At 35.9% G+C, this 19,516-nt stretch overlaps 1 protein-coding gene across 1 annotated transcript; it reads right to left on the minus strand.

Moving 5' to 3' along the window:
• Positions 1–563: 563 nt before the first annotated feature.
• Positions 564–19,085, minus strand: RIOK2 (RIO kinase 2). Its single transcript, XM_070412378.1, has 10 exons — positions 18,955–19,085; positions 15,420–15,558; positions 14,571–14,687; positions 12,429–12,604; positions 9,753–9,841; positions 7,305–7,496; positions 5,482–5,574; positions 4,186–4,704; positions 1,882–1,978; positions 564–845 (listed from the first exon to the last, which is right to left on the minus strand). The coding sequence occupies exons 1-10, from the start codon at positions 19,018–19,020 to the stop codon at positions 681–683; spliced, it is 1,653 nt and encodes a 550-aa protein (XP_070268479.1). The 5' UTR covers positions 19,021–19,085; the 3' UTR covers positions 564–680.
• Between the last annotated feature and the right edge of the window lie 431 nt (positions 19,086–19,516).

Genomic DNA, 19,516 nt, shown 5'->3' on the forward strand with positions numbered 1-19,516 from the left:
GTGGGATTATTTGAAGTTTCTGTTCCCATGACATTACCAATTTAATAGCAGAAATACAATTATGCATTACTGACTTATCCTTAATACTAGAGAATAAAAAAAAGATGGCAGTGAATTCTTTCAGTGGTTTAAATATAATGCAATCAAGTTAAGCAGCATTTCAGAAAGATAAACATCATTAAAATTATGATTCTAATACCCACACTTTACTGAAAACGTATCTTCTGTGCATTGCTTCATGTGGTCCATATAAATCTAATTTTAATAGTAAGAAAAACATAATGGTGAAAGAGGGAAGGAAATATGGCTTGCCTAAGGTTGTTTCCACTAGTGAGTGTTAAAGCTATAATCTGAAAGCAAGCAATCTACCTATTTTTGGTAGAGAACAAAAAAAAAAAAAAAAACAACAGAAACTACATTTAGATTTAAAAAAAAACCCCAAATACTGCTATTCAAAATTATTCTGAAAAATAGATTTTAGCAAATGTACCGGTCATCAAAATTATTTGGAAAATTGTATTACCATAATTATTCTTTAGAAAACATGTATTGAACAAGTCAAATTTATACAGGAAAGAGAGTCTGTTTATTTATTATCTACGTTGGTCCAAATAAGACTAAAGGTGGCTTAGAAAGGGGTCACAGTAAATTCTTGAAAAATATTTAAGATCTTAAATATATTACTCTCCCCAAAAGCTAGCTGCTTCCAAGCTTGACTTAATATTTTGCATATTTTCTCTCCGTTGCTTGGTGAATATATTTGCTTCTCCTTTCTGCAATCGACGTCTGACAGCTGATTTTTGCTGTTTTGTCAACTGACGTTTCACCTTCTGTTTCACCAATTCCTGGAAAGATTTCAATAATAAGTATCACTGATAATTAACCATTTTGATAGAAAGTAAACATTCAGTAAAAGGGCTAATATTTTTCAAATTTCTGTTAAAAGCATGTATTTTTAAAATTCCAAATACTAACAGTATTACAAATCAGCAATAAAAACCAAAACAGTTATGAAATAAATTACATTCCTAACAAAAATACATATTATAATAGTCACAATTCTTTGAAAAAAATTACTATAGTGCCACCTAGTGTCCATCAGGAAAACTTAAAGAAAAAAAAAACCCCCTCAAACCAAAATAATCAAAACAAAGAAGATAAAAACTACTTGTTCCTCTGCTTTTTAGAGGCATGTCTTTGCGGCACAAAATTATGTTTGAAAGCATTCACTGCTGGTAAAAATATATCAAAAATAGTTCCTTCATAACTTCTGGTATCGAAATGACCCAGCGGTTCTCAACCTTCTGGCCCTTTAAATACAGTTCCTCATGTTGTGACCCAACCATAAAATTATTTTTGTTACTACTTTATAACTGTAATGTTGCTACTGTTATGAATCGTAATGTAAATATCTGACATGCAGGATGGTCTTAGGCGACCCCCGTGAAAGGGTTGTTTGACCGCCAAAGGGGTCACGACCCACAGGTTGAGAACCGCTGAAATGACCTGATGACAGCAGTTACGCATGGAAAAGTCTACATACAGTTTTTGGGAGATGCTGAATGCTTTCTCATAGTGAATGACCATAAATTCAAATGATTTCTTATTACTTAGGACACAGGCTGCCAATGACTGCCAAGTCCCCCTTGATTTAAATTTCTATGATCTTATCCTTCAAATTCAAGCTAACTTACATGCTGCCTTTTTTCCTGAAAGCTTTGATCATTCCTATATTACTAAATTTGTACTTGTTATAATTTTATACTATTAACATGTGAGGCCCAAATGCTGAAACTGTCTTGAACAGCATGTAACCTTCACATGCAATCTGACTATAGTAGTGACCTAATAAACACTTGTAAACGTTGAGGGAATGGTTACCGGAGGAATTGTTGAACAGCTTAAAACACTGCCCACAGAAGTAACACTCAGAGTTCTTGTTCTATATCGATTAATATCTTCCATATTTTCTTCATCTCTAAAATTAAAACAGCACAATTCTAGTTAATTTTTATAGTTAACTATAAATTAATTATAAATATACTAGAAGGCCCGTGCACAAAAATTTGTGCACTGGCAGGGAAGGGGGTGGTCCCTCAGCCCAACCTGTGCCCTCTCACGGATCATGCTGCCACTCGCCCCGCCTGCCCCGTCCACCCCACCCAAGACACAGCAGGCCCGGATCTCGCGCTGGGGCAGCACAGTGGATCTGCCTGCAGTATGCAAATTAGCCGCCATCTTTGTTGGTGGTTAATTTGCATATCTCGCTGATTAGCCAATGGGAGGTGTAGCGAAGGTATAGTCAATTTCAATCTTTGTTTATTATTAGATTAGATTAATTAATTTATATCATTAATTTATATAATTCCATACATGATGATAAAACTTAAAGACATAAAATTCCTCAGAAATACCATTATATTTAACATTTCTGTGAAGGTAAAACTACCCACAACTCAGGCAAATATATTAACAATTTCCATTTTTCAGCATTCTGATAGTCACTACCAAAATTTCAAAATGGTAGACTATTTTGGCCATCAAAATTTATTATCACTCAGTCACAATTTATGTTTTTTCCCCCTTTCCTTTCACTTAACTATACACAAATATGACTCTTACAATCTAAATCCTTGGAATAGTTCCTTTACAAAACTGCAATGAGGCCAGTAGGAACTGTCTAATTTGTTTTATGCATTGTTCAAAGTTTTAATGTATAAGAAACTCAGATGATATTAATTCTTAACAGTCAATATTTTTCAGAAACACTTGTTATACTTTTATTTTGAATAAAAATTTTGCCCAACATGTTTTTAGAGAGTAAGAACAAATTATTCTGTGCTTAGAAGACTATTTAAGCTATGTAGATTTTCTTCTATTACTCCAAATCCTGGACCCCTGCAGCCTTAATATTAAGTTTTACATGTTTATTATGAAAGGGGTAATAATCCTAAGTCTCAATATACAGTTATATAGAAAAAAAACAATATTCTTTATTTTGCTTCATAATGAGACTAACAATAAAGGCAGCCTTAGAATGTAAGCCAGAACATGTATTGAGAAATGCCTAATAAATGTACTAATTTAATTTTAATTGTCATATTACTATTTTGAAATAAATAAAACTATATTTCATTAAACTAGTTATTTGATTCTGGATAAACTATCCCAAATCTAAAAATTAAATTTTAGATCATTCGCTAATCTATGCTGAGACTGATTAATATTTCCAAGGAAAAAAGTTCTCGAAAGAAAAAGAACATAATAACGTATAACATTGTTTTACATGAACAAATAAGAACAGAAGAAGGTTCAAAATACCAGAGAAAATTCACTGTATTTCATTATAAAGAGAGCAAATATTAGATATATAACTATGAAAATACTAGAGGCTTGGTGCACGAATTTGTGCACGGATGGGGTCACTAGGCCTGGCTGGCTATTGGAGCCAATCAGGGCCTGCTGGCCGGGGGAGGAACCACAGGAGGTTGGCTAGCTGTGAGAGGTTGGCTGTGGGAGTGCACTGACTACCAGGGGGCAGTTCCTGCATTGAGCATCTGCCCCCTGGTGGTCAGTGTGCGTCATAGTGACTGGTCGACAAGTCCTAATGGTCGCTTAGGATTTTATATATATACTAGAGACCTGTTGCACAAAAAGATTCATGCAATAGGCCTTCCCTTCCCCTGGCTGCCGGCACCGGTTTTCCTCCGGCACCCGGGACCCAGGCCCTTGCTCCAGCAGGAGCCGCCTTCAAGCCTTCGCTCTGCCGCTTCACGCCTATGCATGCAAATTAACCGCTATCTTTGTTGGCAGTTAATTTGCATATCTCGCTGATTAGCCAATGGGAGGTGTAGTGAAGGTACGGTCAATTACCATGTTTGTCTATTATTAGATAGGATAGATTCAAATAACTTATCCATTTAAAACATGATCAACTGAATGAGATCTGTATTAATTCTTTGAAAGTAATCAGTTTGTATAGACTGCTTAAAATTGAATCAATATGCTGTCTAGCATCAGGTCGATTGTAGAGGCTAATTGGAATTTTAACAAAAGGGTTATCTGCTTTCATTTTACACATAAAAGCCAGCTCAGAATATTTGCAAAAATACTCAGTTACCAGAATTGAAGAAAGTACAGGTCTCCAGATTAAAGTAAAAAAAATCAATCAACAGAAATCTATACCTGAAAGGGCTGAATTCTTTGTTTAATGATGACAAGGCGATCAGATGAGGGCATTCATCTTCATACTCTTCAGAGCCCGTGGGGCTTCCTCCATGACCTCTCTTGCCATCTTGCCTGGTATCATTTTCAGTGCTGTTTTTCTCCACAGAAAAATGAGTTACAGAACTGTTTTCAACAACCTGCCCTTTTATTTCTTCTAAAGCTTGATTGAATTCAGTCATGTCAAAATTGTGTGCATCAGCACTTTCCTCTGACACATTGTCTTCCTTTATTTGTTCAAGGTCTCCAGACAATCTGCCACAGCAGTCAACTGATTCATTGACAGAGTTTCGTTCACTTTGATTTTCTGATCTATAAACCTTTGCTTTTTCTGATACCTCTTCATCAGAAAATGAAAATTCAGATCCTTCTTCTGTTTCAATATCATCTGGACCTACTGGATGAAGGAGTTCATCATCTGCCTGCATTTCCTTTGTGTAGCCGCTGGCAGAAACCTCTACATCAAGAGAGTCCTCCCTCCTAGGAAAAGAAATGTCAAGCATTCAGGTGAAAATCTACTTGATATGGATAAATATTTATTACTCTGAAAAAAATTGTAATTGATAAGTGAGTTTATTTATGTATTTTAAATATTTTACTTTGCCCTAAATGTAATACTTAAGTTACTTAAGTATACAAATATAAAAAATATATGCTGGCTGTTATTTACAAATAAAATATGACTGTGAAAAGTAATAGATATTAATAGAAAGATCAAAGAAACTTGTTGGTTTTTACTGATTTAATAAACTAACTTTCAACAGGGACTAAAGATTTCTTCTTTTAAGTTATGTCAACCATCCCAAGCTAGAAAACAGTATTTTAACCAAGAGTGTAAAATAAATGAGAAAATTTGGCTTTCAGAACGTATTTATAACTAGGTTCCATGAATCAATTACAGATGGCTCCAGTTCTGAGTAAAGGAAAAACACAAATTCGGATAAACACTTGGCTTGATTCCTTACAAATGCATTATTCACATAACATTCCTACAATGAATAAACGTTCTTGAATTTATAAGCAACTAGGTGTGTTCTTTCCCCAAATTCAGTAATATTGTCTTGATGGATAAAAACCAGGTATTTTCTAGATTTTAAGTTTCATTTATATACCACACAGTTGATACTCAACAATGGTTACAATATGTCAAAGCTCACTCACTATCTTAACATCTTTTAGATGAGACTATTAACTTTTAAAACTAAATAAATCAGGTATTTAACAGAGTTCTAGTTTTAAGCAATGCAAAGTACAAACCTGATATCACTAAAGGTCGGATACAGTTCACTTTCATAGCTGAAACGTTTCATGAAGAAATCTCTAATGCATTTAACATCTCTGTCAAAATACCTGCAAAATAAAGAATCAATTTTTATACAGGTTTTCATTTTTCTTTATTAGTCAATGACAATATCCTTAGTATTTGTTGTTGTTATGACACTTCTACTCCTTACCATGAAAAAGGATGTTACTTAAAAGAAAAAAAAAATCTTTGAAAGTTTCAAGTACTAAAAGTAAAAGCAGAGGAACTAAGAAGAAATATAAGCTGTTAAAGGCATATAGCATTATGGTTAGAAAACTCAAGATTTTCCCATAATGCAACATGAGGTTTTCCTATAATGCAATAGGATGAATATATATATATATCAGAGAAGAAGACTATGGGCCTGTAATTTGGGAGCAGCGGGTATCCTCTGCAGGGATGGGGAAGGAACGTCCAGTCTGAGGGCCATACAAGGCTCACAAAATCATTTGGTCTGGCCCTGCCAAGGCATTAGGGGTGAGTTAATTAAATGTTTGACCGAATATGGCAAGTTAATTTTTAAGTTGATATTTTGTGCTTAACAGAACTCCTTCTCCCAATTAGTTGCCCATAAAAATTCAAATTAAATCACAATGTATTCAAGAATAATGCAGCCTTAACTTGGAATGTCATAATCTGTTATATTTCTGTCTCTAATTCTGTGGGTTCCTAGATGTTCCTTTACTGAGTGACTATGCTGCACCACTTTAATAAAATGGTAATTTGTCATTATCCAAAGATATATTAACCACCCAAGTGGTTAATATATTAGCATTGTTTTGTTGGGAATACTCTTTAAGTTTATTTTTAAATGACCTTTCTCTAGAGTAAGTGTAGATATTTTCTAATAAAAATCAGGAGGAAGAAGAGCTTCACTGAACACAAACTGGTTTAAGCTCAAACTCTGCTCATATTACGTAAGTGATAACAGTTATCTTTGGGGAAAAGGAGAAGCTTCTCACATTATAACTTGGAAGGAGAGGAGAAAAAAATACCCTTAATTGAATTATGCTCCACTGCATTAAGGAATACAAATAAAGAAAAATATTGTCATATTTCACAATTTGGCTGGTTTAAATGGTTAAGCAATGTGAGGAATGAAATTACCAGGGTATACAAAGTGGTTCTGCCCTGTGCCAGGGATGAGGTTTTATGGGAATTATTTTCTAATAATAAAACAAAAGCTAAAAATGACATGAGAGATATTATTGGTTTGGCAACTGAGTCCAATCCAAATCCGTAACTTTTATTAAGGCCATCACGATTATTAAGTTATGCTGGGTGAAGCCCTCTTGGAAGCAACCATAGAGAAGAGGGGAAAGAAAGGCAGAGAAGATGGGGTTCATCCCATGTCCCTACTTTTGTTTGTTTTAAAAACTGGGCTTCCACCTAAATGTTGGTTTGAATAAAGGGTTCATTTGACTTTTGAAAGTCTGTCAGATTATAAGAGTAATTCAAATTGTTTTAATGGTTTATAAAGGCAGGCAGTTTCTTCAGATGTTTAATACACAACTTAAGCTAATGAGCAGGTTTTAAAAACTGGATCAAAGTGCATTCCCCTTTAAAATAATGAGGAATAAGATTCTTTCAGGGGAAATATCTTAGTAGTTTGATATCATTTAATATTAAAAAACCCAGAATTTTAGACCACTGACATCAGCCACTTCCAAATAGTTATTGACCCAAATGACAGTATTACAAAGTTGGAAATTATGAATAAAAAATGACTGCATCACAGATAAGCACACCCACATTCACAATCAATTTCAGCATATACCATTCAGCATTGGGATGAGAAGTTGAAACCATTTGTGGAAAATCAATCATGGTGATGTGGTCATCTTTATCCAAAATGAGATTGAATTCATTGAAATCTCCATGAATCAATCCATGATTTGCAAGTTTAACAATTAGTTCCATGGCTTCATCATATACTGATGCAGGATCTTCAACATGGTGTATCTGACATCTGAAAATATTTTAAGTATAAAATAAGTTATTTGTACTCATTTATGATTTTAATGAAAGTGTGTGTATACATTATTTCCATTTGTCTCCCTAGAAGTTTTCTGTTCATTACCATCAGCATTTAGACACAACAGCGTCCATCTATTATTAAAAAAAAATAAGCCACACCCTGCATCGATTCTGTATTGTCTTTTCATTGTCACATCCTTTCTTTGATCTTCTTTACAGCCAAACTCCTCTACATGTGCTTTCCCCCGACTCTAACAAACCATTTCTTCATCCACTTTGTTCCAATAAAATAGTCCTTGTCAACACTACCAATGACTTCTATGTTGCTACATCCAATGGTCAATTTTCAGTCTTCATCCTTTTTGGTTTTCCCGTTAACTTCTTCCCCCTCCTTGAAACAGTGCCTTCACTTGACTCCTGGTATTCCAACTCTTTGGGTTGCCCTTTGTCCTCTTTCTACACTAATCATTTCTTCTTAGTCTTTTCTGCTAATTCTTTTTCCCCCCCCGACCTTTAAATTTTGGAGTTTCTCAAAGGTTAATCCTAGAGCCTCTTATTTTACCTATTTCTTACTTAAAATCACTCCTGGTGATCTCATTCAGGCTCATGGCATTAAACACCATATATACTGACTTCAATCTAGATTTCTCCTCTGAACTATTATGTATCTCAAACTTTACTATATCCCAAACTATAACTTTGATTCTGCCCCATCCTCTAACTTCACACTGTTCTTTAGGTTTTCCAGCTCAACTATAAATATCAGCTTTATCTCAATTACATCATCATTCAGGTCCAAAAACCCAGTAATTACCTTTGACTTGCACCTTCCTTCATATCAATATCCAATCCTAAATAAATCATGTTGGCTCTTCCTGGAAAACATCTCCAAAATCTGACCACTTTTTGTCACCTTGACATCTATAACTGATCTAAACTACCTGTCTCTTGACTGGGTGATTACAATTGTCTTAATCTGTCCTTAATCTCCTTTCAGTCTAGTCTCAATAGAGCAGCCAGCGGTCCTATTAACACATTAGTTAGGTCATATCTATTCTCAATTCAAAACCGTCCTATGGCTTCTTATCTCAATCAAAATTAAAGTCCTTGTGCTAAATATCACTACAATGGCAATCATATTACAATATATAAAAGTATCAAGTCAACATACCATAATTTTTATCATATGTCAAATATATTTCAATAAAAAAATTAAAAGGCCTTGAAATGACCTACAAATTCTAGTGATCTGATCCCCTGCTGTCTTTAGGATATTATCACTTACAATTTCTCCTTTACTCATTCATTTCCAGCCACAGTGACATCATCCTCACTGTTCCCTAAAATTCTGGGAATACCCCCACCCCATGGATTATTATGCACTTGCTGTCCCCTCTGGCTGGAATCTTCTTAGGTATCTTCATGGTTTCCCCTCATTTTATTCAGGATTCTTATCAGTGAGACTTTCCCTGACCACCCCATGTAAAACAGCGGCCTCCTTTACCCATCTCAGTCCTTCTTGTTCCCTTACCCTGCTTTATTTTTACCCATAGCATTTACTACCATCTGATATACACATATGGAGCAAAAGTAGGTTTACAGTTGTGAGTACCCAAAACAGTTTATTCTTTTTCTTTCAATTTTTTTAAATTGATTTTAGAAAGAGGAAAGGAGATGGAGAGAGAAACATAGGTCAGCTGCCTCTTGCATGCCCCCTATTGGGGATGGAGCTCGAAACCTGAGCATGTGCACTGACTGGAAATTGAACCTAAGACCCCTTAGTGCATGGGATGATGCTCAACCAACTGAGCCACACCAGCCAGGGCACAGAGTTTAGTCTTGTATTATTATTTATTATTTATTTTCCATATGAACAACTGTAAACCTATTTTGCCCCACCCTATATTTTCTTATTTAGCTATTTACTACATAGTCTCCTTACATCAGAATGTAAGCTCTGCGAGGGCAGAGATTTGGTTTACTGCTGACCCTGGAACAGCGCTTGGCACGTACTAGATTGTTAACAAATATTTGTTGAATGAATCATAGAGATAACAAAATACATAGTTAATGAAACTGCATTTTCAATTTACCTCTGAGTCTACTGCTAATATGTTAATTTCTAACCTCCCAGAAATAATATTCCATTTAGTTTTAAAAAGATTTTACTTTTAAAAACTGAACCTTACATTTGTTATGACCCACAGTTTCAATAATAATAATAATAATAATAATAATATATACTTACAGAGGATAGCCATTTATGAGTTCCATGACCACTGCATGGCGATTATAATCAATTGGCTTTGGAACTGGAAATTTCCTCTCATACAATGCCTAAAACATAGCAAATGGTATAAACTAATGGAGAGGTCAATAATTTTTAAGGAACAATGAAAGAAATATACCTGCTCACAACCAGAAAAAAAATCCAAGCCTTTACAAAATTACAGTTAACACAACACATGATTATTTGTATATGACTTATTCACAGCACAGAATGAGCTGTACATAAAAAAAAATTAAGCCAGTTTACTTAATTCACATTTTCACCAAATACTCATTTATTGAACATTTACTAAATATTTTACACTGTGCTAGGACTACAAAAGTGAGTGTGAAAAAAATCTCTGCCTTTAGGATATATCCTGTACACTTTTGTTTTCTGCCATTTATTGGAACACACTTAAAAAAATCAAATAAAAATATACTGTGACTTAGGAAGGACTCTGTCTTGTGACACGTTAGGAAATGAAATATTCCAATAGATTAGGCATTTTAGTTTATAGAGCACTGACCTTTCCTTCAGACCAAATATTATATAAATCTAATATATACACATTGTAGTAGTCGGAGTCAAATGTTACTTCAGCCCTGGCTGGTGTGCTCAGTGATTAGAGCATCCGCCCTTGCACTGAAGGGTGGCCAGCAGTACATGGGTTGCAGGCTCGATCCCCGGCTCCAGTTGGGGCGCATGCTGGAGGCAGCCAATTGAAGTGTCTCTCTCACATCAATGTTTTTCTCTCTCTCCTCCTCCTCCCTCCCTCCGTTCTACTCTCTAAAAAAAATCAATGGAAAAACTATACTTGGATGAGGATTAACAAAACAAAGAAAGTTACTTCAGATCATCCATAGATCCATCTTTTCTCCTATGCTTAGCTTTTTTTATCCTTTAATTACAAAGTCCTGTTATTACTTTTTTCAAAATGTTAGATTTATGGCCTCTGCCATTTGAAATGCTACCATTTCAAAGTAGGCTTTTGTCCTTGATACCCAATTACTCCAATGGTTCTAGCTCTTGCCACCATACCCAACCTTTATTCTGTGTACCAATAGGAAACTAAGATGCTTGTGTCAAATGCTCAGTTTTTAAAATCTACAATGGCTACTTGACTTGGGGTGGTGAATACACAATACAGTGTACAGATAATGTATTGTGGAGTTGTATACCTGAAATCTATAATTTTTGTTGACAATGTCACCCCAACAAATTAAAAATATAAAAACCTGCAATGGCTATAAATACTGATTTTAGTCTGAACAACTTTTTCTAGTTTTCAAAAATCTCTTTAATCCACTTAACCAGTCCTACTTTTCCCAATAAGCATTCTGGAGTGAAATCAGGACAGTTACCTCAGTGACTACTACCTAGACACACAGAGCTTACGCCCATATTGCTGTCTTCACCCAAAGTGGTTCCTTTGCAAAACGCACTGATTTGTCTTCTCTTTACCGCCAAATCATATGCATGCTTAACTTTACCCAATTCCCACTCACTTTATGAAACCTCCTTCTCTAAACACATATAATTTGATTTTTAAATTGTTCTTTGCTTTTATGTGTGTTCATGTTATCTTCCAAACTTTACGACACAGACTGCATTGGTTATTCTTTCGGTATCTAGCCCTATACCCCATCCTACTCTAGTACTTAATACAGTGACAGGCACACAGCTGATACTCAATATATACTTAAATTGGTTGCTTGGCTTAAAAAAATATTTTTTTCAAAGCAAGTGATTTTGAGCACTCCCTGGCAGCTCAACAGCATATAGTAATGTTAACTATTGTCATATTGTCATAGCCCAAGTACCGCAACTTAACCCTTAAGCTATAGCTCAATTTCATCTTATTCTGTTAGGAAAATATTAATGTATTTAAGAACATGTTTAAACACAATCAAGTTTTGTTGCTGTATCTTCATATACACACCTTGTGAATATACTTAATATAGTTTTGGGAAATTATGTAATGATTCCTACCAAAATGCCTACTTACTTATTGGCCAACACAGGATATTAAACCATTAGTATAAGATAAGAAATATATAACATGTATGGTATCAGTATCATTTATACTGTGTTGAGAATTTTCCCTCATGATCACTAAACATTAAAGCACATGAATTAAAATAACCTACTAACACCAAACTGAAACTTCCAGGAAATAGTGGTCATCCATTGGACGACTTTTAGTAGTTTAATTTTTTTAAAAATGAAGATGTTATAGCAAATAAATCCCACTAGTAATAAAAAAATGTAATGTTATCTGTTTAATTTAAATATTATTGAAGATATGTTATCAAATAAAGATAGACATACGTACAGTTTAAATAAACATTCACACATACACCTTGTGAGACTATCACATCATAAATGTATTTTACCTTACTCTATCTTGTTAATATTGTCAATTATATGTTGCCTTTATACATTTATAACAATTAAAACCTTCACCTAGAAAAACACCTAGGAAATCACCAGAAAAACAACAGAAACGAACCAGTAAGAGTTAAAAGTGACTGTAAGGATTGGGACTGGAGGTAGGGAGCTAGATATAGGGGCAGCAGACTGATGCTTGTCACTACAGCTTTTCAGCTTCAGGTATAATTTGGTTAAAAAAATGAACAATTATTTAAAAAATACCTTCATATAGGCAAATTCTTTCATGGCTGAGAGACGAGATAAATAAAGCCAAGACATGTTATGCCTGTGTTTATGGTAATCACGCTTGTTTTTCAGATTTCGAAAGGAGGTTCTTCCCAGTCTGTGAAGCTTTAATGCAAATTGCTGGCCTTCTTCATTTGCAACAATATAAATATCTAAAGCCAAGATTTAAAAAAAACACACATTATTATACTTTTATGCTAATAAGTTGAAACAATTCAAATTTTCTAACTTTGTCTGATTTTCTATGTATCAAATTTTATCTTTCCTAAATACCAGAAATACTTACCAGCCAGCAAATTTTTCTTTATTTAATTACAATCCAAAATGATATGATGGCATGTATTTAATATCTACTACAAACAAACAAACAAACAAACAAACAGGGATGCAATGTGTCAAAGGATATCATTTCTAAAGGAGATCAATGCTCAACTCAATTTAGTGGGAAAACATCTAACTGTTCTTTAGTGTCTTATATATACAAGAAGTGACTTAATAATAATGTTTTCCTGTTCAAAAATAAGTTCATTTCTACAATTGCTTCAATGAATAATATTCAGTTGTCAGAATATAATCCCATAATTAGATGGAGCAGATCTTTCCTTAAGTATTCCAACTGTCAAGACAAGTTATTTATAATATTAAAATGCAGAATATGTCCTAATTATTAATGGGAAACTTTATTACTGTATGTATCAAGAAATAGCCTTTTTCTTTCTTTCTTTTTTTTTTTTTTTAATATATTTTATTGATTTTTTACAGAGAGAAAGGGAGAGGGATAGAGAGCCAGAAACATCGATGAGAGAGAAACATCGATCAGCCGCCTCCTGCACGCCCCCCACTGGGGATGTGCCCGCAACCAAGGCACATGCCCTTGACCGGAATCGAACCCGGGACCCCTCAGTCTGCAGGCCGACGCTCTATCCATTGAGCCAAACCGGTTCTGGCAGCCTTTTTCTTACATTGGTGGGATTATAAACTGGTGCAAACATTTTGGAGGGAAATTTGGTAATATCACACTTTTAAAGAGTACCTAACTTTTAAGAATGTGTTTAACAACTAGGACTGGTAAAATCAATTATGGATTGACTGTATCACCCAGCAACTCTAAGAAAGGCAAATCTGCTGATGTGAAATATCAGGGATGGATCAAATGGAAAAGGATCAAGGTGCAGAATAGCAAGTACTGTTTGCTTTTACCTGAGATTAAAAAGATTATGTGACTGTGTACACATGTATGCTTAATACATTACAGATTTGTATTTATACAAATTTTTAGAATATTTCAAGAAGGATATGCAGGCTATCAATAAACAGTGATAGCTTTGGGAAGTAATAACAGGAGATTAAGACCTGGGTTAGGGACGAGATTTCCTTTTTATTGTACTCTCTTTTATACTATTTATCACTTTTAAGAACAATGAAGTTCTTTAAAAAAAAGGCCATTATTTTTTAAATTGAAAAATACTGGACATAAATTAAGAGAAAGTGTAGCTCAAAAGATATTTCATTTTCTCGTTTTATATACTGTATACACACATACACACACTGCTGTATTTAGCACTCGTTACTTATTAAATATATATCATAATCTGCATATTAATACAGAAGCCATACAAACCATCTGAAGTATATAGCAACCTCTTTTGGAGTAGGCTTCCTAATAATTCTTTTTATCTCAACTTTAATTTTCCTTCCTCAATTCAGATAACTATATAAGATAAACTGTATTGGATAAAAAAACAGTGTATAAGAAAATCATTCCCTGTTCTTCATTTCTACCTGTCTTCCACATAGAAAATACATCAGCATTTGTTCAATGCTATTTTAGAATGCTTTTCTGTGTTCTACACATACCCAACTTTGCCTTACTGATCATATTGCTGTGAAGAAAAAGTTTGTGGTTTTTAGATATTCAGTCTTCTAGTACTTCCTTATGTTATATATTTTAGCTATTGCAAACATCCAATTTAACAGATTAATATTTGACAAATATTTCAATTATTAGAGGAAAACTAATTCTTGGTATACTTAATTTTCAACGATACTTATGACAAAGTAATGATCCACTATACTCAGGGTAATGAAAATGCATTCAATAGTACCATTAGCACTTACCTGATTCTTTGCCAACACCCATCTGGTTTCCAACAGACTCAACTACCTGTCTAGAAGAAAGTGTTTTCAAAGCTAAGTAGTCATAGCCTGCGTTTGTCAACCGATAGCCCTGGACAGCTAGAGAAAAGCAAATGAGAAAGACCATATTTTAGTTACATTGTACCACTAAGTCACATCAGTTCAAGTCATGAGAATTTAAACATGGGAAATGTTAGCTGGAAAAGATTAGCTATCCAGTTTTACAAGTTTAGCATTTCTTCCTATAATATGTGTTTCTTCTCCAGAGTTGTGTTACTCAAAGTGTGACCACAGACTGACACCAGTCTATGTTACTAGTCTGTGACAAGATACAGAAACTGAAATGAAGTGGTTAAACAATTTTATATCAATTTGACCAAATTATTTTATGTCTTCAACTCTAATAAGGAATTTGTACCTACATTTTATCAGTTTCATTTTTCTAGTAATGACTTTTTTATTGTTATTTTATGAAAGTATAGATCCACGATAGGCTGAAAAATAGAAACTCATCCCTCACCACAAATAGTGTAAGAAGTAATGTTCTACAGAATCCTGTGGCAGAGTGTATTTTCCAAAGATGGCAGTGTCAATATCTATATCCTGCTTGCTCTTATGTGACTGGAATTGCTAATCCTCTGCCAGGAGGTACAGACTATTTTTCCACCCTCTTGGATGTGGGTGGGCCCTCTGATTGCTCTAACCAATAGACCACAGAAGTATACTGTGGAAGTTTCGGTTTGGCACCTTCCACTTCCTGTGTCCTGGAAGGCTTGCTCTGGTGGAAGCCAGTTACAATGAAAAATCACAAATGGTGCCTCAAATACTTACTTTTGGTTCGCTCCCAAGCTATGAGTTTATGTTTCACTAATTCTCTTAAAACTTTATTACAACCACCATGTTTAAGGCTGGCTATCGAAGCAACCAAACTGCAGGGAACTATTTCATGATTCTTCATGCCCATTTCAACCTGAAATTAAAGGAATTATTATGTAAACATAATCAACACAGAGCTGCTATCAAACTTTGCTAAGAAATTAACTTCTCCTTCAAATTTCTCTGACCATGCAGTTCCCCATCCGATTCTGAGACATAATTACTATGTTCTCTGGATATATGTTAAATCACGATTTGATATATAATCACTCATATTCATATTCCATCTCTCTACTAAATGATATGTACTTCAAAAGAAAAGAATGTGAATGCTTAACACAGTTACTGACATGTGGTAAATACTAAAATATTTGACATCCAAATATTTGTCTTTAAAAATTACAGATATTCTAGATATTTATTAAGAAAGAATTAATGAGAAAGTATCATATGTAGTATTGTAAAAGTTTAAAAAATATATAAAAATACTCTCCACCCCTGGAAAATATATTATCTACCTGTGGAAATAAGAATGTGCACGTCTAATTCTATTAGAAGGTAAAAAAGGAGGTAGCTCAGGGCCGAATAAGAATACTTTTAGCTGAGGGATCAGCTTCAAAAAGTAGCAGCACTTGAGACTTTGAGATACAGGATTATAGAAAAAGCAGACAAGGGAATACCAGGGAAAGACAATAAAAGATTTGGATATGGCATATAGGCAAGAAAATACAAAGCACAGGAACAGCTATTGCAGTGGTAGCTCAGATGGGATGGCATGCAGAGTTCATGAAAAGGCTGGAAAATGCTTTGGAGTAAGATATGGAAGGCCGTGAATACAGAAAAGAAGTTTTAGATTTTATACAGAGGAAAGTAGGAAACCCTTGAAGATGTTTAGGCAAGGCGGGTGTATGAAAGGTTATTTTAAGAACATTAATCTAGCACAGTGGTTCTCAACCTTCCTAATGCTGCGACCCTTTAATACAGTTCCTCATGTTGTGGTGACTCCCAACCATAAAATTATTTCGTTGCTACTTCATAACTGTAATTTTGCTACTGTTATGAATCGTAATGTAAATATCTGATATGCAGGATGTATTTTCATTGTTACAAATTGAACATAATTAAAGCATAGTGATTAATCACAAAAACAATATGTAATTATATATGTGTTTTCCGATGGTCTTAGGCGACCCCTGTGAAAGAGTTGTTCGACCCCCAAAGGGGTCGCGGCCCACAGGTTGAGAACCGCTGATCTAGCAGAACTATGCAAAGTGGTGAGAGAAAGCAAACACTGGAGGTGGTATATTGGAGAATTAAGATGACAGTCTAAGCCATAGGAAATAGACGCCATTAACAGGGAAGAGGTAGTGGTAATAGAAGGAAAGAACTAAAGATCTTTGAAAGCAATATGGAATTGGCATTGGAAGTGGGAAAGTAAGGAGATGAATTAAAGCTGAAGTGAAGATGAAGAGCAGGTTTTAAAATTATAATGGTAATAATTATTTAATGGAGCTTGGGAAAAGAGGGGATTGACAAAGTTGACAATGAGTTTGAGGTGTTGGAAGGTCCTTCAAATAAAGATGTTTAAGGAAAATTGGAAAAGCAGATCTATAATCAGGAATGAAGTCATAATTAGAGGGAAAAAACTGTCAATTATTTGATAAGGGTAAGAGATGAAGCCATGAAGTAGACGAGTTCATCAAGCAAGAGATTATGGCAGAAAAGGGAGCATTGAGGGGCAGAATTTTGGGGGAAGTTTACATGGAAAGGTTAAGGGCAGCCAGTGAAAGCATGATTATCGATAGAGGATGTGCCAAGGAAGACGGAGAGGTGCCACTAATACCAATGTTGGTCAGAGACAACTGAGACTGAAATATGATATTTAATGAGGTCATTCCTTAATGAGCTTCAAAAAAGAACTTAAATATTGCAGAGACAAAGTTTTAGAAGATAAATCTAGCATCCTGTTGATGCCCAAACAAAAATCTCACACTTTACACTTAACTCATCTTCCATGCTTTGTTCTATCTCTCCCAGCCTCTAAAATTCTTTCTCTTGACTCCCTTAGGGGAATAAGTGAATGTGCTGAGGTAGAGAAGAAAGTGACAGTAGGGCCCAACCAGTATGGCTCAGTGGTTGAGCACTGACCTATGAACCAGGAGGTCACGGTTCGATTCCTGGTGAGGGCACATGCCTGGGTTGCAGGCTCAATCCCCAGTGTAGGGCAAGCAGGAGACAGCCGATCAATGACTCTCTCTCATCATTGATGTTTCTATCTCTCTCCCTCTCCCTTCCTCTCTGAAATCAATTAGAGAGAGAGAGAGAGAGAGAGAGAAGTGTAGGTAGAGAAAGTCCAGCTGAATTGAATCTATTGGAGGAAAAAGAAAAGCGTCTTCCAAATTTCATTCTGAATTTGCATTTGAGAGTTTAGTAACAGCTCTTAAAATAAATGTATTGCTTTACTCTGCAAATGCCCAATCTATGTGTTGCTTTCTGTGCCAGAAACTAAGACCATAAAAACAGTTTTTTTCATTCCATTTCCCTGCTTGAAAACATTCAGTGGCTTCCCTACACTTAGAATATATCCCAAATTCTTTAGTAAGCCTGATTAGCCGCTCAGCCTTTCCCGTTACATCCCCAACCACTCAGCCTCTTGCCCATCATGTTCCAGCCACACTGGTCTTTCCATTCCTTAAAAACTGTTTCCGCCTCAGAGCCTTCTCACTTACTCCTGGGTTTCCTCTGCCTCCAGCTACTTCTCCTTCAGCTCCTGCTATTCTCCCATTCTTTCCTTTACTTAGCAAGCATTCATTCAGTACCCAACGAGCCCCAGGAACTTCTTTAAAAAGTTTGGTCACAACAGTAAACAGATGAGACTCTTGCACGCAGCAGCAGGTCTTCTCCAGCTACACAACAGCACTCGTTCTCCCGCGCCCCTAGCAAAGGCCCCTACCCCTTTATCCTGTTCACAGGACGTACTGTCTGATGTTATCTTTGTTATTTACTTATTCGTTTACTTGGTGATCAGTCTCCCTTGTCTTGTCTGTGCCCCGATGAACTCCCTAATAGTGTTACTAAAAACCCGACAAATGTGTTGGTTGAATGGATCTGAAAGGAGGCCATGAGCCTGAGTCTGTGCGTGGGGAGCTCAAGGCTATGAATTCTCAGGAGCCGTAAGCCCTTCTCGGCTGGTCGCAAGTCCGGGGTCAGAATGACTTCCCGGGCCACGGAGATGCGTGCGACCACCGCACAGGGAGAGCAGAAAGGAAGGACACAATCAGAAGAGGGGCCTCTGCCGTCCCTGCTTGGGAGACGATAAAGGCTTCCGAACAAAAGCTTTTGAAAAATTCTGCTCTCTGGTCTTCTCTTCCCCACTCCTAACCTCGGCCGCGTTCCACGGCCCAGAGCACGGTCCGCTCCCGGGAAACTTCCGGGAAAAGGACGCACGGCCGGGACGGGCAGGGGAAGGGGTGATCGGCGAGTTCCTTACCGCGGTCAGGACCCTGAAGTCATCCCGGCTCATGTACCGCAACTTGGCCACATTCACCTTCCCCATGGCGGCCCCAGGCTGGCGCCACAGCCTCAGCCGAGACAACCGGAGCACGCGAGGGTCGTGGGGACTCCGCCTCTCGCGCACGCGCCTTCCTTCCTTCAGGTCCTTGCTGATAAGTAGACATGCGACGCCCACTGGCACGGGACAGTAAAACGTCTTCTGGGTCTTATGGAGAACCTAGTATGGAAAAAGTAGAGTATATTTTAAAGTGTTTTTAAAAAATGTATATGAGTTGGCGGATTCTAAGTGTACGCTGAATAATGACGTTTATTTTTCATATCTGTCAGGACCCACCGCTTAAAGGACCTCTAAGCGAAACCCTAACTTAACTCTGGTGCCCTGTCACATATAGAAATTTTTTGATATTTGCAACCATAGTAAAACAAAGATTTATATTTTTGATATTTATTTTATATATTTAAATGCCATTTAACAAAGAAAAATCAACCAAAAAAAATGAGTTCGCGTGTCACCCACATGTCATAGGTTCGCCATCACT

This window comes from Myotis yumanensis, unplaced genomic scaffold (assembly GCF_028538775.1).
Source record: "Myotis yumanensis isolate MYYU_CA2020_CCGP unplaced genomic scaffold, mMyoYum1.0.hap1 SCAF_4, whole genome shotgun sequence".
Taxonomy (NCBI): Eukaryota; Metazoa; Chordata; class Mammalia; order Chiroptera; family Vespertilionidae; genus Myotis; species Myotis yumanensis.

What these genes read in the sequence shown, in the direction of transcription:
- RIOK2 (XM_070412378.1), bottom strand. Translation starts at nt 19,020, where the DNA reads ATGGGGAAGGTGAATGTGGCCAAGTTGCGGTACATGAGCCGGGATGAC. An exon ending in ACTTCAGGGTCCTGACCGCG is followed by an intron (nt 15,559 to 18,954) that starts GTAAGGAACTCG and finishes CTTTAATTTCAG; the next exon opens with GTTGAAATGGGCATGAAGAA. An exon ending in TCTCATCCCAATGCTGAATG is followed by an intron (nt 5,575 to 7,304) that starts GTATATGCTGAA and finishes TTTATTTTGCAG; the next exon opens with GTATTTTGACAGAGATGTTA.